Source organism: Sceloporus occidentalis, unplaced genomic scaffold, assembly GCF_023333645.1.
Source record: "Sceloporus occidentalis isolate IW3139 unplaced genomic scaffold, rSceOcc1.0.p SCAF_1, whole genome shotgun sequence".
NCBI classification, from domain to species: domain Eukaryota; kingdom Metazoa; phylum Chordata; class Lepidosauria; order Squamata; family Phrynosomatidae; genus Sceloporus; species Sceloporus occidentalis.
Window position 1 is genome coordinate 126641281 of NW_028316981.1, and position 25317 is coordinate 126666597.

General features: G+C 42.9%; 1 protein-coding gene across 1 annotated transcript in view; it reads left to right on the forward strand.

Moving 5' to 3' along the window:
• GAS7 (growth arrest specific 7) overlaps nt 1-25317 on the forward strand; it is a 189598-nt gene that overhangs the window by 84230 nt on the left and 80051 nt on the right. The window contains exon 2 of the mRNA XM_089534729.1: nt 10210-10330. Coding sequence (XP_089390855.1) covers nt 10210-10330 — 121 coding nt within the window. The remainder of the gene's footprint in view (nt 1-10209; nt 10331-25317) is intronic.

Here is a 25317-nt window from a genome sequence, read left to right on the forward strand (position 1 = left end):
CATTCTCGTTATCATGTGAATGCTAATTGCCTGATCCACAGACGCTCCGGATCTGAGCTGCAAAGACCCCGTCTGATAAACGCCCTGTTTACTAACAGTCTTGGTTAGGTCTTGCAAACTCAGGACTATGGTTTTTTTTGACTGAATCAAACCATCTGTAATGTGGTCTTTCACTTTTTATACTGCCTTCAACTTTACTAAACATTATAGTCTTTTCCAGTCAGCCATGTTGTTGCATATGCCCACAACATGATAGCCTCAGTTTAGTTATTTTGTGTTCTTATGATAGTTTGATTGATTTCATCTTAGATCAGTTTGCTTGTTGTTGTTTTTTAGCAGTCCACAGCACCTGTAGAACTCTCCTCCAGCACCACAGTTCAAATGAGTTGATTTCTTCACTGTCCAGCTTTCACAACCATACATAGAAACTGAAAAACTGTGGCATGGATAATTGTGAATTTGGCTTTCAATGATAGATCTTTACACTTGAGGATCTTATCTGTTTCTTCATGGCTTCCCTTCCAAGTCTTAGGCGGGTTGCACACCGCCATATTAGTACGCGACGAGCACGTACTAGGGTTAGGAAGGGGCGGTGCTTCCGCACCCCCTAACCCTAGTACGTGCTCCACGCACACAAAATGGTGGTGGCCGTTCCGCACGGCCGCCGCCATGATGATGACGCCATCGCTCTGCGCGAGGGCGCTTAATGCGCCCTTTGCACGGAACAGGAAGGAGCTCTGTTTCGGAGCTCCTTCCTGGTTTGTGTCGCTGGGCGCAGCCTTCAGACGGCTGTGCCAGCGACGCAGAGGAGAAAGGGGCCAAGTGGCCCCTTTCTCCTCCTCCCCGCCGCCGCGGGGTGTCCTTGGGGCTTGAAGCCCCAAGGACACCCCTTTCCAGGCTGCAGGGAAGCGGCCTTTTGCCGCTTCCCCACGGCCCGGAAAGCGGTGCATCGGGGCCTCAGCGGCTGCCGTTCTGGCCACTGAGGACCCGATACACCTGGGAAAGGGGCGGGTACAGGCCGCCGCTTTTCGGCGGTCTGTAACCCACCTTAGTCTTCTTCTGATTTTTTAATCATTTATTTATGACTGAGATAATTTGTTATTGAATCCATGGATGATCTCTCTCTCTATATATATATATATACACACACACACACACACACACACACACACACACGATTATATATGCCAACTCTCATATTACATTAGAGATTCACTTGTATGGGTTTGCACTTCATTTTGCAACACTGGATTCAAACTGGGTTCAGTACAAAGGGTTGGTTTGATACAAGTTGAGAGGGAAAGTTCCTCAGAGAGACAGAGAAGGGATGCTAAAGGTCAAAAAGGCTCAGAGTGAAGCAAGGAAAGTTGGACAAAGCAGGCCCTGTCAGTGTGTGGGGAACGTTTGATCAATGGTACAAATCCTGGCTTTGTGTCCTCCATCAACTCTATTGTAGACATTTGAAAGCTAGCAAGTGGGGGGAGGGGAAGCTTTCCAGAAGTTTCACATCTGGAGAGCCTCCAGAATGGATCCTTTTGATTTCCAAATAAGAAAATTGAGCAAAGGGAAGTGCTGAAGTGTGTTGACATGCAAAGAAGGGAGGGTAATTTTCTTCTCTCTCTCAGTAGACACTGAGCACTGGCTTTTTATTACTCATACGCAGAGGCGAACACAGGCAAGAGGATAGTTCCCCAGCTTTAACCCACCTCTGGTTTGGGACTGCATTTCTGCAAGAGACTTGGCAAAAGGAATCATGGTAAGATCATATTATTTAGAGGAAAACAAAATTCCTTGAGAACTCCTTGATGTAGTGTGTCTCTGGAGATGGTTTACACCCTTCATCTTGAAGCTTAGTCATAATTATATCTTTGGCCACCTCCATTGCCTGAGTTTTCTTTGATGCTGTGTGAGACTGAGAAACGCAGAAGAACTTGATCAGGTTCTGAGATTCAGTGCTGCAAAGCGCTTAGTGGTTTGGCTGAAAGAGGCCAGAATATCTGAAGGGACAGGATGTAGCTAATTGTGTTAATTGTTTAAAGAAGCAGATTTAGAAAAAAGAAGGTGTGTTTCAAAGTGCCTAGTCCTGCTGTCATTAAATTGTTTTAATGCAGCTGGCCAAGCATTGCAGAAAGCCCTCATATCTGAAGGAGAAAACAACAACACAGGATTATTGCAAAAGGAGATGGAGGAAGATATTAAGACTGTGTGGGAGAATGCAACAAACATTGGGGCAAATTTTTTTATTAACAGGAAGCAGATGAGGACAATTAAAGCAAAATATGTGGTTGTACTGAGTACAACATTTTGACTGGGGAGATTTTTCTTGGAGGGCAGCTTTATATATATATTTTTTCAGAGACTGGCAATGTTAGTTTTTTGGACCATGACTCCCAGGTTCCCCCAGCAAAGATATGCCATGATGGTGAGTGGACTGTGGGAGCTGTAATCCAAAAAAGGATAATTTCCAAGCTCTGCTTTTTCCCCCCTCTCTGATTAGTGTTGTCAGAGTAAAGCTGGTTGACACTACTCCATGAACTCTTCCTTGTCTTGTGGAACTACATAGAAGGCTTGTGCACAGAGAGCACTTGCACTTACTTAGATACTATCCCCCAACCCCCTACTTTATCCCTGTGTGGAGAAACAAAGATATACTTCTTGATCACTACATGCTGATACGACTGCATATGTTTCTACAGTGTGCAAGCAACCAAGGAATTCCATGTGGATCAGTGCAGTACATCTGCAATCCATTACTTTATGAGCGAGAAGTTTTGCATATGAAATTGGGACTCTATGGCAATGTATTACAAATTTTTGTCCTCTGAATTTGGCTCTATGTGTTTTAATGGTTTTCTGTGGCAAATTATCATAAGCAGCACTTTTTTGTACAAATGCACACAAACTTTTAAAAAGATACTGAGCCTAAATATTTCAAATAAATTCACAAAGCCTGTGGAATGAATCCACCTGCTTGCTAAATCTTTTGTGCCCAGCTGAAAGGCGAAGGGTTGGGTTGAGTCGGGAGGGTATCAGGCATACAACATAACTTGCAAGATGCAGCAGAGGACAGTGTCTTTAGTATGATAAGATGTGGTTTTACCCATTCTTTCTAAAATCTGTATAGATCTGTGTTTCTGACTCAGTGATGAAAATGTTTCCAAGAATAAAGTTGATTTAAGAACTGTGCTGAACATTCCAACTCTTATTTATATTTGGTCTTCAGAAATTAGAGCCAGTGTGATGTAGTGATTTGAGTGTTGGCACTATGACTTTGGAGACCAGGGTTTGAATCCCTGCTCAACCATAGAAACCCACTGGGTGGTTTGGGCAAGGCACACTCTCTCAGCCTCAGAGAAAGACAAAGGCAAGTCCCTTCTGAACAAATCTTGCCAAGAAATCCCCGTGATAGGTTTGCCTTAGGTTTGCCATAGTTTGGAAACAACTTGAAGGTACACAACAACAACTTCAAAAATTCTTGTGACATTTTCTGTTTTAGCTTTTGTGTCATCCTGAAAGATCCTCTCTGGGTATAGTTCAGGCACATTGCTGTTCCTGATGGAACCAAATGTACAGTCAGTGGTTGCATGGCTTCTCCTTTTTCTTTCTCTTCCTTGCTTTTCAGTATCAGGTAGTAAAAAACTAAGGAAATCCGACATCACTACATCCATGAATTCCTCTGTTTTGGCTCAGCCAGAAGGTGCCATATTTATTTATGTGTTGTCATAGGGCGAGAGTGGTAGTTTCTTTTGGCATCTGCTATTGCATGTTCAATAATGCAGAGCTTGACAACAAGCAGTCCTCCAAATATGTTTTTGTGGCTTTTGACTTTTCTATAATCCCCACACCAACCTTTTCTTGGTCAAAAAAGAGAGAGAGGGTGAATTACTATTCCTGGATGTCCCCAAGTGCAACTTTTTTAATTTCTTTACTTGGTAAAGCCAATTGTGGCCTTGTGGTTTGTGTGTTGGGCTATGACTCTGGAGACCAGGTTTTGATTCCTAGCTTGGCCATGAAAACCACTAGGTGACCTTAGGCAAGTCACATGCTCTTAGCCTCAGGGGAAGGCACTGGCAAACCTCCTCTGAACAAACTGTGCAAAGGAAACCCTATGATAGATTCATCTTAGGGTTGCCATAAGTCAGAAATGACTTAAAGGCACAGAACAACAGCAACAGCAACAACATTTGGTATAGCCTCTCAGGGCATAAAAATGGGCCCAGACCTGCCACAGATGCCCACTATAGTTCCTCCCATCAAAACAGGAGAGAGATTTTCTGGATTCCTTTTTGAACAGAAATCTTCAGTAAGTCTTGTTTACAGGAGTTCAGTAACTGTCTCTGAAACTCTCAGTATTTTTCTCCATGCTGGTTGATGTACAGTTTAGCTATTTGGCACACTGCAGCAACCACCCTCCCATGGTGGTCTTGTAAAAAGGCAACATATGTACAGATAAGGCTGTTGATGAAGTGCATTTCTGCAGAAAACTGGATTGTGCTTTTTTTAATGGGCAGATGTACACAGACTAGTGCTAGCACAGGGTGAAAAACTGCCATTATTAAATAAATAAGGATTTGATTTCAGTACTATAAGTAGTCTGTGTTGTAGCCTTGGTAACACTGGGTATATGTTGATTTTACTGCTACGTTATGCTGTTTTGCAGTTGCTTCTGCTCAGAGCTGGGATCTCTGGGCCATGATCTTGTTGCTAGTGGCTCCAGGGCACAAACAAAAAATGCTTTGGTTTGGCAAATGTATTGTTTTAAATTGTATTGTATCACACTGTATTATTATGTTATAAGAGAGTTATTTTAACATAATTTTAATGTTTGATACTTGTATGATTGTATGTGATTTTGTTGTGATCCCGCCTCAGTCTGTAGGGAGAGGCGGGAAATAGAAATAATTTATTATTAATATGATTATTATTATTACTCAGAACCATTGCTGTTGATTCCTTCCACACTCCCAGCCATCCCCACACCACATCTAAGTTTCCCCATTGTGTAACTAATGTAAATTTCCTATGAAGAGGACCCTGTTTCTCTCTTCTTCCATTCCTGCTATTTGCCCTCAGAGGAAATAGCCCTGGTCTACCAGAGAGCCAGCATGGTGTAGTGACTCTGGAGATCATGGTTCAATTCCCAGCTTAGCCATGAAACCCACTGGGTGACCTTGGGCAAATCACACTCTCTCAGTCTCAGGAAGGCAATGGCAAATCTCTTCTGAACAAATCTTGCTGTAAAAACCCCATGATAGGGTTGCCTTAGGGTTGCCATAAGTCAGAAATGACTTGGAGGCACACAACAACAACAACCCAGTTGCTCTCATCTCCTAATCCTCAAACATGTAGTTAAGGAACGTTTTCCTCCACATTGATTGCATCAGCTTGCTCTCACCATCCAGTGAAGCCTCTAATACCTTCTGCAGTACAGGCATATCTCAGTTGACAATGCCTTTGACAATGAAGCTCTTTTACAAAGTCTTCTTATGTCTTTCCAGTCCCTTTTTTTCTTCCTTGTCCTTTGTCTAGTTGGAAGTTTTTTGTAGCATTAGCACTGGGATGATGATGAAGGAGAGCTGGACAAAGACTTTTAGTGTCAGCATGCAGTAGTGTATCTGCAGTAAGCAATAAAAGATCGGGATTCTGCCCCAGCTGATCTGACAACAACAGGGCAAGGTCAGCAGCAGCTATCTCCAGAATCCCCTGTGTACTGTATTCAACACCAAAACAGAGAAAAAGGGGAAAGCAGATAAGTCTGCCTCACTAGGTGTCCTTCATCATGTTAAAGAAACATGGATCTATAAGTTTGCCCACTAAAATGGAAAGTATAAGAAAAAGTGAAAGCTAATGAAAGAGAAAAATCATTGCTGGATGCATTTTGGAAGAAGCTTTGAAGTGATCACTCAAGGATGCAAAATGTTTTTCTTTACTTACACAAGGCTTACTTAACCTGGTTGTTTCATTTTGCTTGTGCATATTGTTAGTTTTGGATGTAAAGTTTGCTAACTTCTCTTCTTATTTGTGGTAGAGGAACCTATCCTTATTCATTCCATGTTATTTTTGCCTCTGGTACCAAATTTTCTGTTAAAGAAGTAATACATATAGCTAGAATGACTCTGTTTAAAGACATCATTATTTAAGATACCTTATTGGTATTTTTTTTTTAAAAAAAAAGTTGTCTCAGACTGGATCAAACTCTGATCTCCAGGAGTTGAAGTTCAAAACATTTGGAAGGCCAACGTTTGGGGGTTCAGTGGTGTAGGGATTTAAAGGTCAAAATATGGAATAGCATAATTCAGATGCCTAATTTAAGCCTAGCTTACCAAAGAATGCATTTTATCACCTGATAAATAGCAGACCAAATGTTAAAAGAATTGCCCCAGGGATAGTGCTGTGCTCTCACTTGCTTGCTGGGACAGCAAAAAGAATATAAACTTTGAGCTTATCAAGTTTGCTTAAAGCAGTAGCTCATCATCTTTGGTCCCATAGATGTTTTGGACTTCAGCTCTCAGATGGCTTGGGCTTCTGAGACATGGGTCCTAACCACCTAAGAACCACTATGGAGGTGGTTGGAGCTGATTATTAACAGGCATTTTTGTACCTTACGCCTGTTGCTCCTTTCAACAAAATCACTTTTCCATCTTGCTCCTCCTTTTTTTAAAAAAAATTTGGGGGGGGGGGTAAATCTTACTATTTATTTTGTGAATAAAACATACCACGGAAAATTCCTTGACCAACCTTTTGCCCCAGTGGATTGCAATCCCTGCAGCTCAGCAAAGGGTGTTTATGGCTTTGGGTAAGTCATTAGGGGATGAAGTGGACAGATGTGTTAAAAGTGTGTGCCAAGAGAACCAAAGCCAAAATGGACAATAGCCATTCTAGCTGTTGGTGGGATTTGTATTGCAACGCATCTGGAGGACGCCAGGCTGTCAAAGGCTGCTGAGCTAAATGGACAGAATCTCTTGAACTGGTGTAAGAGAATGCATTTGAATCTATTTGCTATAGGAGATAATATTTATTTTTACTTTAATTTACCAGGGACTGGTACTATATTTCTGGCCATCAGTTACAATAGTTTCTTTCTTTCCGGGAAACTTGTAAGGGATGGGCAACTGATTGCTGGTGGAGCAGCATTGATTCAAAGACCACATACCTTGCAACACTGCACAGATAAAAATGAGGACATACTTGGCCAAACAACAGCAGAATGTGGGCAGGATGGCAAATGTTATTTATGAGGAAGAACAGATAAGCTAGGAGAAGCTGCAGCAGTTTGCTTTTGCCTAAACCTACTGGGAAGAGCAAGAGTTATTCTTCTCCTGTCCTCTCCTTCCTGCTGAGTTGAGTACAAATGCTTCCGCACTTTGAACTTAGTTTGCGGCAACTAAGGTAAGCTGAGGAAAAAGGAAAAAACTGGTAGGAGGAAAAAAAACTTGAACATTTTAAAAGCAGTTCAGAAAGTAGGGTTAATGGAGACTGTTCCTGCCAGACTGGGACAATTGGAGAGTAAGTGGCAACCACTTTGAGTAGTCTTTCAGTAGGCACTACTTTTGTACCAGTTTGGTTGGAAAATAGAACACTTTGGATTACCCAAGCAATAGTAGCCTTGGTCCATTGTTGCAATGGTGGTGGTAGTGGTGATGGAGGTGGTGTGTTTGCATGAGATAGAACTAGGATTTAGTTTTCAGTCCAACTTTTTATTTTAATCTTTTCATCTCCTGCCTTATCAGTGGAACGTTATGAAGACCTTAACTAAGGCTTATTCTCGAGGAATGTCCTGTAACATTCCTGCCTTGCCTATTTCAACCTCTGCCAACTGGTTCGTGCAAAGAGAATGAACCTCTAGCACAGTCGTAGGAACCATGCAGCCCTCCTGATGTTTTTGGGCTGCAGTTCCCAGCATCCTTGCCTAACCAGCATTGCCATCAGTGAAGAATGCTGGGAGTTGCCATCCAACAACATTGAGAGGGTCATATAATTTCAACCCATGTTTTATCATTCTCATGATCTGGAGGCATTGAATCAGGCCATGGCAGAGGGTGTTCTCTGAGAGAAGGAAAGAGTTTTTGTTTATCAGAGCTCCTGACTTCTGCAGGGATGGCTCAGACAGTGAGCTGTAGCCTTGGTCACAGTGACCTACTGGAATGCTTTCTAAATGCTTGACTCAGGTGTGGAATCTCAAATGCTGCTCTTGAACAGGTGGCACTTGAACAGCAGCATTGTGTACAGGAATAGTGCTGGGCTGTGTGTGGTGCATACTTTTGTGATGAGTAATGCTATTATGCTACTATCATAATAAGTCTGAAAGGGCCTTGGTGTTACATTTTTGCTGCACCATTGTTGGCCTACTACCTTGTACAGCTTTTTTCCCTGGGGCGTAATGTTGTAAGCAGAGCTGTACTACAGCACATATCACCCCCAACTGGTCAGGGAAAAGATAGTTCTCAGATTCCCAACTGTGTGTACACGGCCAAATGCTACTCATATACAGCTGCTTGTCATCCTCTTGGTACTTTGCCCAGTCATCTTTTGACTTTGCAACTTGTTGTTTCTAGCCATGAAAGTTGCATTAGGAAGCCATAGGATGTTGAGGCAGAAATTAATTGAGCTGCCTCCTCAATTTTATTAAAGGTAAGGCTGTCCCTGTGATCTGGTTTGTTTTCATGGCACCCTGTCCCCATTTTGTTAGATATCAAGTATGTAATTACAAATCTGGGACAGGATGTTTGCTGTGGCTCTCAAAGTCATTCAATAAGTCTCTCTCTCTCTCTCTCTCTCTCTCTCTCTCTCTCCCTCTCTCTCTCTCTCTCCCCCCCCCCCCCCCCCGTTTCTTCAGCATGAGTGGTTCATCTAATTGTAGTCTTTTGCCCTTTGTTGGCATACAGGTCAGTAGTGCACTCTTCTTTCCTCTCCATCTGAGTGAGCCAGTGTGGTGTTGTGGTTTGAGTATTGGACTACGACTCTGGAGACCAGAGGTTGAATCCCTGTTCGGCTGTGGAAATCCACTAGGTGATCCTGGGTCATTCACTCTCTCTGTCTCTGCTTCAGAAGGCAAAGGCAACTTCCCCAAACAAATCTTTCCTAGAAAACCCTGTGGTAGACATGCCTTAGGATTGCCATAAGTCAGAAACAACTTGAAGGCACACAACAATAATATTTATTTAAATGGACCTCCTGACCATGGTTGTTGTATTCCTGCCACATCTGTCCTCATTCCTCACTGTTCCATAACTTCCTGACTTTTTCTTCCTCATGTCTCTCATCACTTCTCCTTCTGTAACTACAGCCAAGCTGGAAACTTAGGAGAAATCATGCCCCAAGTACAGGGGTGGACATTTTCGGTTAGGGGTTCTAGGTTCCTGTCTGAGTCCAGTATCCAGGCCAGACCAAAAGGTCATGTAATAACCTTGATCTGAAGCTTGGCTAAGTTTCTCAGAGCTTCTGATTCAATATTTTAAAGACTTGTCACTTCTGTTGCCTCTCTCCAGTTTAAATCGAGAGACTGAATGCTGCAAGGTGGTCTTATTAGGAATATGTTTGGTTGGCTTAGGAAGGTACAATATAACACATTTTGGAAAGTGCCCCTCCACTGTCTAAAAATAACAACTTTCCGACCAGAAACAACTATACATTGGTAGGTGTGAATGTTACCTGAAGAGTGCAGATTTCACTGCTGATAACTGATTCCTGTGGGAGTATCATTTGATTGTGAAAACACATTAGTTATTGCCATTGTGTTTCTTAACATTTGCTAGTAATTTTTAACATGCTTGATCTTGGAGTCATTTATGATAGGTGTTAAATACATTTGTGGTTCATGAGCCTAGCATGGGTGCAGAATTTATGATGAGTCTTCTTCAAGGCAGAGAGTACAATGTTTCTCTCTTTCCCCAGAATCATATGTAGTAACATCCTGGATTGCCCAAGTTGCAATGCAGGCTCCACAGCATTCCAGCATCTTCCCTGCCCTTAAGGGAATGTCTGTGCTTTACAGATGATAGCCCGAAAACATTTCCCAGGCTGAAGATGGTAAGATAATTGGTGTGTTTGGGTTCTTAGCAGTGTTTACCTCTTGGATTCCTATACCAGGCTGCCAGGAACCTTTTTAAAGGAAGCCTCAGAATTGCGTGCTGTACCTGTTCTTTTGAATCTTTTAAACATTCTCTGAAAACTTGTTTAACAAGCTTGTTCTGTCATTTCTGTCAACAGAAACCCAGGAAGGTCATTCCACAAGGAGGAGAAGACTCTCAAAATGGCCACCTCCCACCTGGCTGGCAGAGTTATATGTCTCCTCAGGGGCGAAGGTACTACGTGAACACCTTCACCAATGGTAAGTTCAGTTTATGTTGGTTTTAACATTTGTAAGTTTATACCCTTCCTGACTTCTCATAAAAACCAGTAGTTTTTACTACTGCGTAATAATGCAGTGATAAGCCCCAAAATAATATTATTGCCAAGGAAAAATAATCTGGCCATGAATCCCACTGGGTGACCATGGGCAAGTCACATACTCTCAGCCTCAGGGGAACACAATGGCAAACCTTCTCTGTATAATCTTGCCAAGAAAAACGCATGATAGGTTTGTCTTAGGTTGCCATAAGTTGGAAACGACATGAAGGCACACAGCAACAACAAATGGGGGATTTTAAGAGCCAAATAAAATAGATTAATTTTAATTTGGACATCCATGTAGTTTGGTTGTCTCCTTCTCCAAGCGATCCCAAACTAAACCCTACAGGCTCCCAGCTGCTTAGTTTCTTCTGAGAATCTTGGATCTCGTCTCATTCCTGTCAAAAGATGGGCTCATGTGATGTCTCTCTTGCCTGATACCTGATGTACTTTCCTCATAGTGAGGATTTTTGTTCCTTGGAAAAAGGGGGCTTGAAGCTGTTAACTGATGAGCTGTTTTAAGTAAGGACAAAGCTCACATTTGAGGTTGTTCTGTTTTGATTTCTTGCTCTATTCAAGAGTAAAACCCCAAACAGCTTTGTAACTAAATTGCCTTGAAAACATCAACCAATAATTAAAATTGGGTATTCTTGGAGTGTAAAATATCAAAATTCTGTGCCAGCAGAACCAAAGTGAGCCATGTGTTCTACACTTAAAGCATCCAGTCAAACAGTTTGACATTTATCCATTTTCTCATTCTGATTCCAGCCCAGGCCCATTTCATGCTTGGATTTCTTGCATTTCCTCTTCTGCTCTCAAATGACCAAACAATCTTAATTTGGATTCCATGGAACAAAAGTTCAGTTTTTGTTCAGGAGGATAACTCTAGGGAGTGCACATACTTAAAAGTTGAGAAAGTTCTAAGCAAAATGAATATCAGCTTGAAATGGCAGCTACGTTGCTCTTGGTAAATCAGGACATGGAGCTGTCCTTGATAGGTTTTTGAACTATCGTGGGCAGAACTTAAAAGCATGCAGTTGCTGTGCTAGTTTCTCTGAGTTCTTCATGGGTTTGGAGTTCATTTGTATCCACCTGTCTTAGTTCTTCACAGGCATAGGAGTAGTTTTGTTGTTTAAAAGATGGCAATTCATTTGTGGAGAATGGGACAAAACTGGGGTTTTCTTTGCTGAAGGAAACAAGGCAAAGAACTCAACAAAGGGACAGGAGCAGGAATGAGTCAGGAGAGTGCACAGCACCACTTTTCCCAACACTTTAAAAAACATGCACATTTAAAAATTGGATATGGCAGTCCTGGTGGCATTGCAGATGTAGTTATGGTGCTAAAGCAGAGTTTTTGAGAGCCATGCTCCACTCTCCACTTAGTATTTGTTTGGCAAGGGCAAAAGACACCAGCATGGTGTAGTGGTTTGAGTATTGTACTATGACTCTGGAGAACAAAGTTTGAATCCCCACTCAGCCATGAAACCCACGGGTGACCCTGGGCAAGTCACATTCTCTCAGCCTCAAAGGATAACAGTGACAAACCCGCTCTGAAGAAACCTGCCAGGAAAACTCCATGATAGGGTTGCCTTAGGCCTGCCATATGTCAGAAATGACTTTGAAGGCACACAACAACAGCAACAACAAAAACACCCTGAAGGCATCAGATCCTGTCTGATCTTGAAAGCTAAGCAGGGTCAGCCCTGGTTAGTATTTGGATGGGAAACAGACTACCAAGGAAAACCAGGTGCTTTAGGCTGTATTTCAGAGGAAGGAACTGGCAAAGCCACCTCTTGAGTATTCCTTACCTAATTCAAGGTGTCTTGGAGGCACATACCCATTTCTTCTGCATCTTCTCCACTCCACTCTGCTCACTTTTGGGCAGGAGTAGAGCATGTGCTTGCATTTCCACTGTCTGAAGAGTTGTGCTTCCTGTGTACATAACTATATTTCATCCCAATATCTCAGTTCTCAAAGGCAGATACTGTATTGCAATATGTGCTTTCTCTTTGTTGACCCTTTTGGAAAACAGGTTCAAGGTTGAGCCTGGGACCAATTTTTTTTAAAAAAAATCACTGTTTAAGCTGAGTTTGTACACCTACTTTCATCCACCAACTCATTATCCAAGGCAGATGTCACAATAGAATATATATTGCATTTTCCACTAGTTGAAAATAGATGTCAGGTATACTAAGTTTCATTCTGATTTCACTGTTCAAGAAAGTCATATATTTCGCATTACCAGAATGACAAACAGATTTTAAGCTACTTCACTTCTACATCACTTTGTTCACTTTGATTAAAACAGGATTTGAGGCACTAGGGGGAGCTCATGCCTCCATTGTAAATACCTGGACCTTGCTAAGGTGTTTGTCTGAGAACCTTGAGTGCTCTGGGACTGTGTTGAAATTCCATTGTGGTATTATGTTGTTATGTTCAATTGCAATGCTTTCCCCCCCTATACCAAGTGATTAAAAAAGAATGGTGCAAAAATAAAGAGTGGTGCAAAAGTAAAGCTTCTTCAGTTTTACACCATTCTTTTTTAACCAGACTGTGGCCTGTTACAGACTGCCAAAATAAAACTGCTTCGAGTCTCTTTGGAGGTATGCTATTTAAATGATGCATGGGTCCTAAGAGTCTGGAGGTCGCGCCAAAGCCACACTCCATTCCTAAGCACTGGAGTGCAGCTTTGGTGCAGCTTCCGGATTCTTAGGATGCATGCATCATTTAAACAGCATACCTCCAAAGAGACCCGAAGCAGCTTTATTTGGGCAGTCGGTAACAGGCCTGTATCTGTATTTGGGGACGCATATCTGTCTGTGATCCAGTGTGGTGTAGTGGTTTGAGCATTGGACTCCGGAGACCAGGGTGAGAATCCCTGTTCGAGCGAAAAACCCACTGGGTAATCTTGTGCAAGTCACATTCTCTCATCCTCAGGGGAAGGCAAAGACAACTCTTGCCAAGAAAACCCTGTGATAGAAAGTCGCCTTTGTGTTGTCATAGTCCAAAACAGCTTGTAGGCACACAACAATAATGTCTGTCTGTGGATACATCTAAAGATTTTAATTGATTTTATATTGGAGAGCCAGTGTGATGTGGTTTGAGTGTTGGACTAGGTCTAGAGGAGACCAGATTTCAAATGTCTGCTTAGCCATGGAAGCTCACTGAGTGATTTTGAACAAGTCATACTCTGTCAGTTTCAGGAAAAGGAAAAGGCAAAACTGCCTCTGAAGAAATCTTGGAAAGAAAAATTTGTGATATGTTCACCTTAGGGTCACTACAAGTTGGAAATGACTTGAAGGCACGCAGCAACAAAAAGTATGTCAGTGGCCACATATAAAGAGTTTAATTTAATTTATATTGGATAATTCTGAACTGCTTTTCAGGTCAATACTTCCACAGAGCCACAATAGGTTTAGAAGAGAGAATTAATCAAAGAGATGAGATGCCAACTCAGGAGTCAAACAGAAAACAGTGAAAAGCTGCGCTGAGATATGCAATCTAACTCTAGTCTCAGATTAGAGAGAGCATTGAAGAGGAAGGTCTTCAGGCTTCACCTGAATTATGTACATAAAGGTGAAGAAACAACCCAGTAGAATAGGAGTGCCACAGTTTTTTTTTTTTGGGGGGGGGGCACTAGGTCACTGAAAACATTGTGTGCTGTTCGCCTGAAATAAGGCAAGTTTACGGACATGAGATTCACGACTAAAGACATAATTTTGAAATACGGCCTGTTCCTTAAAATAAAGGACATTTGGAAATACTGGGTTCCCCACACACTCATGGAGGAAATCTGTAATACCTCACCCATCATTTCATCACTACTTTGTCCACCCAGAAAAAGCATTTATCTTTGTGGTTTAGGTAAATTTTCATCAAACCAGAAGTGACTGACTGATAGATCCCTCTTTGCAAAAATACATCTTGTATGCAAGCAAGATTTCTCTGTGTTGTAACAGGATACAGGCTCATAATCTTTTGCCCCATCCTACCTGCTGATCTGATGGTGTTTGCTGCCTGTTCTGGTTAGAACTGATACCTCTCAGTGATAATTTTTGCTTAGTATTGTACCCATAGCAACTGCTTACATTTTCCAAATGTGTGTATAGTGATCAGGATTGCCATCCAAAGCGACAGGAATGTGAAGGCTAAGTGTCAGTCCAGTTTTGACTTTTACAGGCAGCCTCTTGCAAGTCTGGAAGGGCTGCTGATTGGGCATGAAAGGGAGATGGAGGGGGGGGGGGTTCAGGGTGGCTGAGGCTCAATGAGCAAAGGAGGAGATGCTCACCTGACTCAATGATAGTGACTGTGAGCGATGTATCTTCTTACTCTACTTGCTGAGCATCACTCCCCTCCCCTCCTTTGAGGCTCAGTGGATGTAGAACAGTGGTTCTCAACCTTTCTAATGCCGTGACCCTTTAATACAGTTCCTCATGTTGTGGTGACCCCCAACCATACAATTATTTTCATTGCTACATGCAAATATGTGTTTTCCGATGGTCTTAGGCGACCCCTGTGAAAGGGTCGTTCGACCCCCAAAGGGGTCCCGACCCACAGGTTGGGAACCACTGATGTAGAAGGAGACACTCACCTCACTTGCTGACTGTATGCGAGCATCTCCTTTTTCCACCCACCAAACTGAATTACACCCCACACCTGGGGAACAGTGGTGTCATCCCACTTAGGATGTCAGTCAGTGCTACTCACATCACCTTAGTGATGTTCCTGCCTGCCCTGAATATAGAAACAGCTGAGATTGATGATAAATGTAAAGAAATAAGTCCTGAGGGACGCCGTTGTTTGCTGCTGTTGCCGGGCTGCTCCTTGGGCAGCGAAGAACTTGCACAGCTGCGCATTTGTCCAGGGACTTGGCAGCCAACGGACTTTGTTCGCAGCATTCCGGCTAACCGAAGGACCAGGAACACCTGAGGGGAAGGCGGGGAGGGGCGTGCCAGTGAGAGGGGCACGCCATAAAGTCTACCTGTGGGTAAACCTCCTCGTCCTGCCCCCTCCAAGGCCCTGAGGGACGGCGTTGTTTGCTGCTGTTGCTGGGCTGCTCCTTGGGCAGCGAAGAACTTGCACAGCTGCGCATTTGTCCAGGGACTTGGCAGCCAACGGACTTTGTTCGCAGCTGCGCAGCTGCGCAGCTCCGCACCATCGCAGGCAGGCTTGGGTCAGGTCCTGAGTTGCTGTGTGCGCAGCAGAGGAATAACGTGTAGTGTTGTCTTCCTCTGCTGCAGCTTTGTTACATTGCTGTGTGGGTATTATTGGGCCATGGATGATGGACAGCTGGGCGAGGGGATGGTGGATTGTTCTGTGTTGTATGGAGCTCCTATTAGAGTAGTGTGGGGCAGGGGGAGATATAGTGGTAGGAGAGTGGAGTCGTTTTGGAAAGGAAGGCGGGATCGATGCATAATATCTATCCCATCCTCTCTCCTAGCCAAAAAGATCTGTGGGTCAGTCCAACTGTACCACAAACCCTGTCTCTGCTCCTGTGCAATGCCAGGTCTGTAAAGAACAAGACCCATGTCTTGTATGATTTGTTGGAGGAAAAGTGTTGTGACCTGGCATGCATTACTGAGACCTGGCTTGGGCCTGAAAGCGAAGCGGTGTGGGCTCAGGCCCTCCCACCTGGGTACTCAGTTAAGGACCAATGCAGGTTAGGTGGGCGGGGGGGAGGTGTTGCTTTGATCCATAAGAACACCCTTTCCTTGACCAGGAACCATTTACGTCAGACAGATTACATCGAGTGTATTTACCTGACCCTGAAGAACAGGGACAATTTGGGGATTTTGTTGGTCTACCGGCCACCCCGTGCGCTAACAGACTCCCTGACCGAGCTGACACAGCTGGTCTCGGAACTGTTGTTGGAGTCCCCTAGACTTTTAGTCTTGGGGGACCTCAACATCCCTTTCGAGACCAGTCGTGATCCAACTGGTGCGGCTCGGGAGTTCATGGCTACCATGACAGCCATGGGCCTGTCCCAATTAGTCTCAGGACCTACGCATTCGGCTGCTAATACACTTGATGTTCTCTTCTGTACGGATATGGAGACGCCGTGGGCAGAGGTTTCTAATGTCTCTCCCTTGTCATGGACGGACCATTTCCTGGTCGAGGCTAATATCAAGGCTTCTACCCGGATCCCTCCTGGGGGTGGCGGACCCATTCGGATGGTCCACCCTGGAAGGCTGATGGAACCCAAAAGGTTCCAAGAAGCCCTAGAGGGGCTTATGGTTGGAACTGACGGTGATTCTGTTGATGCCCTAACTAACATCTGGGATATTGATCTCTCCAGGGCTATATACAGTATCGCCCCCAAGCGTCCTCTCAGACCTGCTTCCAAAAAACGGCCTTGGTATACGGAAGATCTTCGGGCCAGGAAGCGGGTTTTGCGACGACTAGAGCGCAAATGGCGGAAACATCAGACCTTAGCCGACAAGACACTCCTGGACTCTCTTTTGAAGGACTATGGAGTGGCGATAATCGCAGCGAAGAACTCTTTCTTTTCTGTGCGTATCGCGTCCGCGGAGTCGCGTCCGGCAGAGCTGTTCAGGGTAGTGAGGGAGCTTACTCAACTCCCTCCTCCCCTGAACCCTATTTTGGAACCATCGAAAGCCTGCTGCGACGAGTTTAACAACTTCTTTACGGATAAAATCTCTCGGATAAGGGTTGATCTTGATTCCATTATTAGTTCAGAATCTAGAGTAGAGGTGTCCAGAGCCTCCGTGGACTTGGTTAAACTGGATCACTTTGAGTCTGTCTGTACTGAGGATGTGGACAAGATTCTTCGAAGTGTTAGGAAGACGACTTGCTCTCTCGATCCCTGTCCTTCATGGCTGACAGCTCAAGGGGGAACGGTTGTGACTAATATGTTGCACCGTATTATCAATACATCCTTCAGGGATGGGCAGTTTCCATCAACTTTGAAGACGGCCATTGTTAAACCTTTGTTGAAAAAGCCCTCCCTTGACCCCCTAATTCGGAACAATTATCGGCCTGTCTCGCTGCTGCCATTTTTAGGGAAGGTGATTGAGAGGGCAGTTGCCTTTCAGCTTCAAGGGATCTTGGATGAGACGGATTATCTGGACCCATTTCAAACCGGCTTCCGGGCGGGCTATGGAGTTGAGACTGCTATGGTCGCCTTAGTTGATGATCTCCGTCTGGGTATGGACAGGGGGAGCGTGTCCCTGTTAGTGCTCTTGGACATTTCAGCGGCCTTCGATACCATCGACCATGGTATCCTTCTGGGTCGCCTGAGGGAGTTGGGTATCGGGGGCTCTGCTTTGCAGTGGTTCCGTTCCTACCTCTCGGGCAGATTCCAGATGGTGGAGCTGGGGGACTGTCGCTCCGATAGGAAGGCCCTGACATCTGGGGTCCCTCAGGGAGCGATTTTGTCCCCTATGCTTTTTAACATTTACATGAAGCCGCTGGGAGAGATCATCCGGAGACACGGGGCGCGGTGTTATCAGTACGCTGATGACACCCAAATAGTTTTCTCTTTGTCTCCGTCTGATGCAGTAACTAAGGATGGCATCTCTCCTCTTAATGCTTGCTTGGAGTCGGTAATGGGCTGGATGAGGGAAAACAGACTCAGCCTGAATCCAGAGAAAACGGAAGTACTGGTGATTGGCTCTCCTGGTCTGGGTAAGGAAATTTTTCCACCTGTCCTAAATGGGGTCACGCTTCCTGTGAAGGACTCTGTTCGCAGTTTGGGGGTGCTTCTGGACTCATCGCTTCACCTTACTGCTCAGGTGGATGCAGCGGTCAGGAGCACCTGTTATCTGCTTCGGCTGATACGCCAACTGCGACCCTTCCTTGGCTGGGGGGACCTTGAAACCGTTATACATGCTCTGGTAACCTCTCGATTAGATTTCTGTAATGCGCTTTACATGGGGCAACCCTTGTACCAAACCCGGAAGCTTCAATTAGTGCAGAATATGGCTGCTCGGCTGGTTACTGGATGTTCCAGGGCCAACCATATAACATCAGTCCTAAAAGATCTCCATTGGCTGCCTATTCGCTTCCGGGCCAAATACAAGGTGTTGGTTATCACCTATAAAGCCCTAAATGGCTTGGGCCCAGGGTATTTGGAGGACCGCCTCTCCCCATACAATCCGCCCCGCACTCTCAGGTCGGGTGAAAGACATCTTTTAAGAGTTCCAGACGCTCGATATGTATCAGCTCAGAGGGCTTTCTCTATTTCAGCCCCTCAGCTCTGGAACTCCCTCCCCAATGAGTTCCGTACTTCCACCTCCCTCGATGCTTTCAAGAAGAACTTGAAGACTTTTTTGTTCCGCCAGGCTTTCCCCCCGTGAGCCTTGTGGTCATTCTTTTCCCCGTGGCAATGTTTTTGTGTATTCCATTCTACACAGCCACTTGTATAGGGTGTTGTTAGTTTTTTTTTTAACTTTTTTTTTAAACTGTTCTTAATTATTAATTTTGTATTATTTCATGCTAATGTTTCAATTGTCTTACTCTTTGATGTACACCCTTGTGATCGCTGGAATAGCGGTATAGAAATAAAATTTTATTATTATTATTATTATTATATGTCCATATGCAGAAGAGAGATCTGTGTTTTATACAAATGTACTTGAACTAATGAAACAGATCCAATGACCATATGTATTTGTTTGTACACACAGCCATTAAGTTTGACCCAAAACATATGGCAGACCCACTTTCAAAACATTTGTGTGTCACTTGGGTGATTTTATTTGTTGACTGGAGAACTGTAAGGCCATGTCTTAGATTTGATAGCATCATGAGAGTTTTATTACCCTAGGGTTCAGCTCATGTTAACTTTTCCCCTTCCTTTCTCTTTTTTCTTGTGAAGATAAGCCAGTTTCTTAGAAATTTTCTTTAGTTACAATCTGTTGTTCAAAACTAAGTTTCAGCTCTGTATTAAATTAAGGGATTGTTGTTTGTGGTCTGGAACAGAGGAGATCAAAACAGGCCAAAGATTATCACCACACTTCATGAAAGTTCTGTTTCAGAGAACTCAAAATAAAATACTGATGTTGGCCAAAAGAAAAACTGTAACTGTGGTTCACCAGTGGCTGGGAGGAGATGCATAGTTACATAGATGTATGTTTCAGCACTAAGAATCATATTGAACTTTTTGCGTTTTGCAGCAAATGATGAGTTGAATCCTAACTTGGTCATGTTAGTCTAGACCCATTGAAATCAGTGGGATTTTAGGCTAACTTGTCCCACAGACCTCAGTGGGTCTGCACTTAGCTTGCCAAAGCCTGTAGCCTATTTGCTGCAGGATTCCAGTGTTTTTGGCAAAGCTAGGCATTCTGTAGACTATCATGGGCAAGTTACTTGACTGAAATGTGCCTGAGACCAGAGGAGAAAGGCAGACACATTATATATAAATGAGAACTTTTTAATGAAGCATGGGTCTTTTTCTGAAAAAGAAACAAAAAGAACAGGAAGTTATAGTGGTCTTATTGTTCAGTTCAGTTCAAGTTTTAATTGCTTATATCTGTAGGTCACCACACTGTACAAACAAAGAAGTTATGCAAATGACAAAGAACAAAGTTAAAATATAACATAGAATTTCCAGTGCCATTTCTAACTCTACTAAGCTTACCAGTAAAAAAATAAATACTGTATATACAAAATAAAGTCATAAAGGCAATGAGACTTCAGACGTTTGGAAGTGGCTTATAATAACTTTGCATACACTTGAGCTAGTGCCATTAAAAAAGTTGCAGCTCTGCGATACTAGAGCCGTTACTAAAAAGCAAAACTTCCATTTGTTGGCAGATGGAACAATACTTTTTAATAGATAACAACCACACAAGGTATTTTTTTCTCATTCCCATTGACAAAGGACAAGTCAAAAATAGTGGAGGAGGTCCCCAACTTCATCCAGACCATAGCAATGGTAGCATAAATTATAAGAGGGCATAACTAATCGGCTATCCAGAACAGTGGAGAGTGTTAGCTGGAATCTGGCTAACGTTACCTCCCTTGTTAAGCAAAACTTTTCAGTTTTAAATAGGTAATCTCCGGGTCTGTAATATGTTTGAGTAAATTATACCATGGTGAGATTTTACCTGAAGTGAGAGATGTAAAATCTCCATGTAAGAACATGCCATAAGCACACAACTTGGATTTCTTTCTCTGATGGTATATTATTGTTGTTATATGCCTTCTAGTTGTCTCTTTTTTATGATGACACTATCCTAGGATTTTCCTGGCAAGATTTATTCAGAGGAAATTTGCTATTGCTTTCCTCTGAGGCTGTGAGAGTGTGACTTTGTGAGAGTGTGACTTGCAGGGGGTCACCCAGTGCATTTCCATAGCCAAGTGGGGATTTGAACTATAGTTACTGAGAGTCCTGGTCCAACACTTAGACCACTACACCCTGCTAGCTCTCTTACAGTTGCCTATCTATTACTAATTTATATATTCTCTCTTTTTGAGGGTGGATCCTTTTCTTCTCCAATATTTTCTGTTATAGATGAAACATACAGTTTTTTGTTGCTGTGTAGCATCTCTGACCGTTTGAAGAGCTTAGCAGCCCACACTTAATAAGATTCAGCACTTAAACCAGGAATGTTAATGACAGGCTAATAAATGACTCCCAAATGTTGTAGACTATTATCCATATGACTTGAGTTGCCACATAGGTCCAAAACACACTGCAGAAATAATTCAGTTCGGACACCCAACCCTGTTCATTCTATTAGTGCCCCACTTAGGCTGCATGCACACTGCAGAAATAATCCAGTTTGACACCACCTTAATTGCCATGGCTCAGTGTTATGGAATTTTAGGAACTGTAGCTTTGTGAGACATTTAGGCTTCTCTGTCAGAGAGCTCTGGTGCCACAAAAACCTTTAATTCCCAGGATTCCCTAGCACTGAGCCAGGGCAGTTAAAGCGGTCTCAAACTAGATTATTTCTGCAGTGTGTTCAGGACCAAACTAAATATTTGTGTGTTATTTTTCCTTAGAAGTATGCATGAGATAAAATTTGAAGTACATATGGGCATACAAGTAGGAATCTTTCTCCTTTGTGATATTTTCTTTTTTAAAAAAGAAGGGTAATATCGGTTTTTATTGTGAACACTTGAAATTTCAAAATGCTGGGAAGTAAATAGCATAGCTATTAACTGGAAAATTTGAGTATTGTAAGAGGAGACCTGCAGGTAGAACAGTAAACTTGGGTATTACTTGGAAGGGGCCTTTTGAAACTGAGCTGTTAGAAATGGCCCTAGAGATAATTTGAAGGGGGGACGGGGCAGAATCTCCTAGCTGATTTTATTACACCTTGGATCAGAGACCTGGACATGATTTGCATGATTTTGTGTATTCTGAAATGTAAGGTTTGGTTCTAACTCGTCAGTGCTGTTGAAATGTTCAGTAACAACTCTGCTGTAATAGAATGATTTATTTATTCTATTTTTACAAATGTTTGTATCCTGCCTAGTAATGTAAATGTGTCTGTATTTGGCAGCTAACTGTAGAGGGAATGCAAAGAAATAACAATATAAAAACTTTTAAAATAAAATTATTAATATTTAGCTAGGCAGCTGAAAGCTCTTGTTTGTTAATTTAGGATTGTTAATAGTTACTATAAGGGTTGGGTAGCAGGAAAAAAAGGGAGACCACTTACGAAGTCATCTTTGTGCTGATAAAATGGCCCATGCTAGCAAGGGGGTGCTGTGTCTCAGGTGGCTTATCTAAGAAACTTTCATTAAATATGCGTGGAAACAGATATGTCTTGGACCTAGAACTTATAGGCAGTGCTTTAAAACAGTGGTGGCCAGCTTCTGGCCTTCCAAGTGGTGTTGTCCTATAACTCCCACCAGACCTAGGATGCTGCCACACTGCAGAAATAAAGCAGTTTGACACCACTTTGACTGTCATGACTCAATGCTATGGAATTCTGGTATTTGTAGTTTTGAGAGATATTTAGCCTTCCCTGACAGAGAGCTCTGGTGACCTCACCAAACTCCAAATCCCAGAATCCCATAGCTTCAAGCCATGAAGGTTGAAGTGGTGTCAAACTGCTTTATTTCTGTAGTGTAGCAACAGCTTTAGACAGCAAACCCAGTGATGGTGAGATATGTCCAAGAAAATTTGGAGTTAAGTGGCTGTCCCTTGAATTGAATAGGAAATTGGCAAGGAAACTGTCAGATGCTCTCAACACTGAGACCTTCTTTATAAACTATCTCCTGCTTTCTGGGTCAGTTGACATTTCTGGACACCTATGAAAGGTGCAGTGTATCTAACCAAGAGGTCACTGCAGCACTGGTCTTGGTAGCAAAAAGATCATATGGGGAATTGCCCACTGGGGAGCATTCTACTTTTCCGGAAAGTCACAAATGAATCTCTGTGGTGCACTGAGTAAGTGAACTGTTGTATACATTTGATGGTGTGAGTGGGAATTTGTCTGGCAGCATCTTTTCTTGGTTTTCTGAGAAGAGCATTTTTATTTTTTGGCAGTGGGTAAGAATGCTAGAGTTGTCCCTCACAGCAGGCAATGGGTGTTTGAAATGAATGAAAAAGGAAATAATCTAATGTACTTTTTCTGTTCCTTGTTAATCCAAGGTTGTTTCAAACTTGGCAGTGAAGAATGGACTATGGCCTCTCCTCTGACAGATGATATAAATCCAGATGGATGAAATATATTAAAATGTTTGTCTTCCATAAAACTTTCCCCAAACAGGATATATTTTTCTTTCATTTTCCTTTATATACAAAAGCAGTGAGGTCAACTACCAAAAATCCCTTTGTTTCAAATATATCGAGTTGTTTTATTATTTTCTTCTTCTCTTCTGTTCCCTTCTTTTTTCTCTTTTCTTCTTTTCTTTCTGGAGCCTAGAAGCATGCATGTGGCATAGACCAAATGACCACATCCACAGATGTGGGCTCTTGGCAAGTCTGATGCCTTGGGCCTGGACACATGGAAATACTACTTTCTTCCAGAACTCCTTAACCAGAATGGCCACTGATCATAATGGCCAGTGGTCGTCTGTGGGAGCGATAGTCAATTTTTAAAAACATTTTCAAGCTCTGTTACTGAAGCAAGGGGAGAGCCCCATTGATTCTTGTGGACTCATTTTCTAATCTAGTTTGCTGCCAGTGGCATTTGGTTGTTTTGAAAATGCAGAAGTGACAGTGTTGCCACTCTTGGAGGCAGGTAATAGTGGCTTTTGAAGAAAATTACTATGTAGCTTTTCTGCAATATTCACAGTGTGGTAGAACCTGCCCATTGTAGGAAGAAATGACACTTCTGTCCTGTCAGCTGATAGTCTTGATACATTCTCCTTCAAGTTTAATGTCTTGGTAATGTCTGCACTTGCTTCTGTTTTAACCATACATTCTGCTGAGCTTCTCTCTCATCTGTCTATTTTACCAAATTGCCATTATTCATGCAAGAAAAGGCAGGACATGTACACTTGGAGAAAACAACCACTTGACTGGACCCTTCTTTTGTTTTCCTTTTTAAAGAAAATCCATGGGGAAGCAAGTTAGAACTGCAGAAAGCTTCTTGTGAGATTTTCAGAGATAAATGTACAATGACCTCAACACCAGCCTTTGCTTGTCCCTCTCTAAAGATGGAATGTTCTTGTTCTTAAGTATTTCATGCCTGCAGGACTGGGACACCTCTGTTCTTCTGAGGTTAGGCTGACAAACCCCTGTGGAATTCTGCTTGTGCAACACATTGCAGGAGTGGTGACTCCAGGTGTATGTTGAAAAAAAAGGCTTGCTTGCAGGAAGCCAGAAATGCCATTTGATGGCAACTTTGGTAAGACTCTCTGGGCTTTATCACACATGAAACTGGAACTCTAATATGGGGCCCTTCCACAGCCCTTCTGTAGTGAGGGAGAAGCAGGGTCACTTTGAATCCAAGGCAATTCATGTGATGTATACATGTGAACAACGAAATTGTGGTGATTCCTGAGTCAAAGCAGAGTGAGAGCACTTTGAATTATCACACCGGTACATACCATGCGGATTCAACTATTCGAATTGGTACCCTTGCGCATGCTCAGTGGGGGTCTGAACACATCAAGACCTTTTATGCTTTCAGGGTGAAGAAGGGGGCCACTTCCTGGTTCCACTTTCAAGTGAATGCAACCCTCACGTGAATTGTTCCTGTCATCTCTCCCCCCAGCTTCCGATGGCCCCCTCCTTTGCTCCCATCTCATAATAATAATAATAATAATAATAATAATAATAATAATAATAATACATTTTATTTATAGACCGCTATTCCGCAACCTTCCTCCAACCTCCTGTTTCATTCCCTTCACCCCCGTCATCTAGATCTAAATCTACCCTCCATTTCATTCCCTTCACCCCTGTCATCTACATCTACTTTCCATTTCATTCCCTTCATCTCTCTCATCTACATCTAAATCTAACCTTCTGAGCACTGGAAGCAAATGGTGCAAAATTGCAGCACAACATCATAGGAAATGTGGGACCTTGGAGGTTTTTTTTGGAGGGGTGTACCAGGACGGAAGCAAAGTTGCATTCCATACCTGACCAATTCGGAGTGAAATTCAAGTGAGCTTTGAAGCAATTTTTTGTGAATTCTCTTTTTACCGAATTCACGAAAACGAGGAGTCACTTTGGATTGACTGCAGAAGCGCCTTGGAACAACCCCCCATAGAAAGCAATCACGTGAGATAATACATCATGTTTTAGTGTGAATCTGCATGGTTGGACCCACAATCACGTCAGAACTGAGCAGCAAAACCCTCCGTGTGATAAGGCTCTCAGTCATTGGGTTAAGAGCTACCACATAATTGGGTGCCTAATGTTTTCTCTGATGGAAGTAAGAATATTATAACATTTTTCTTTACTGTTCCTCATCTTAAAGTCTAGTCTATTCCAGGGTTCCATTATGGAAAATCAGGTTGAAACCAGTCCCACACTTTTTTAAACAGCTCTCCTAGGCC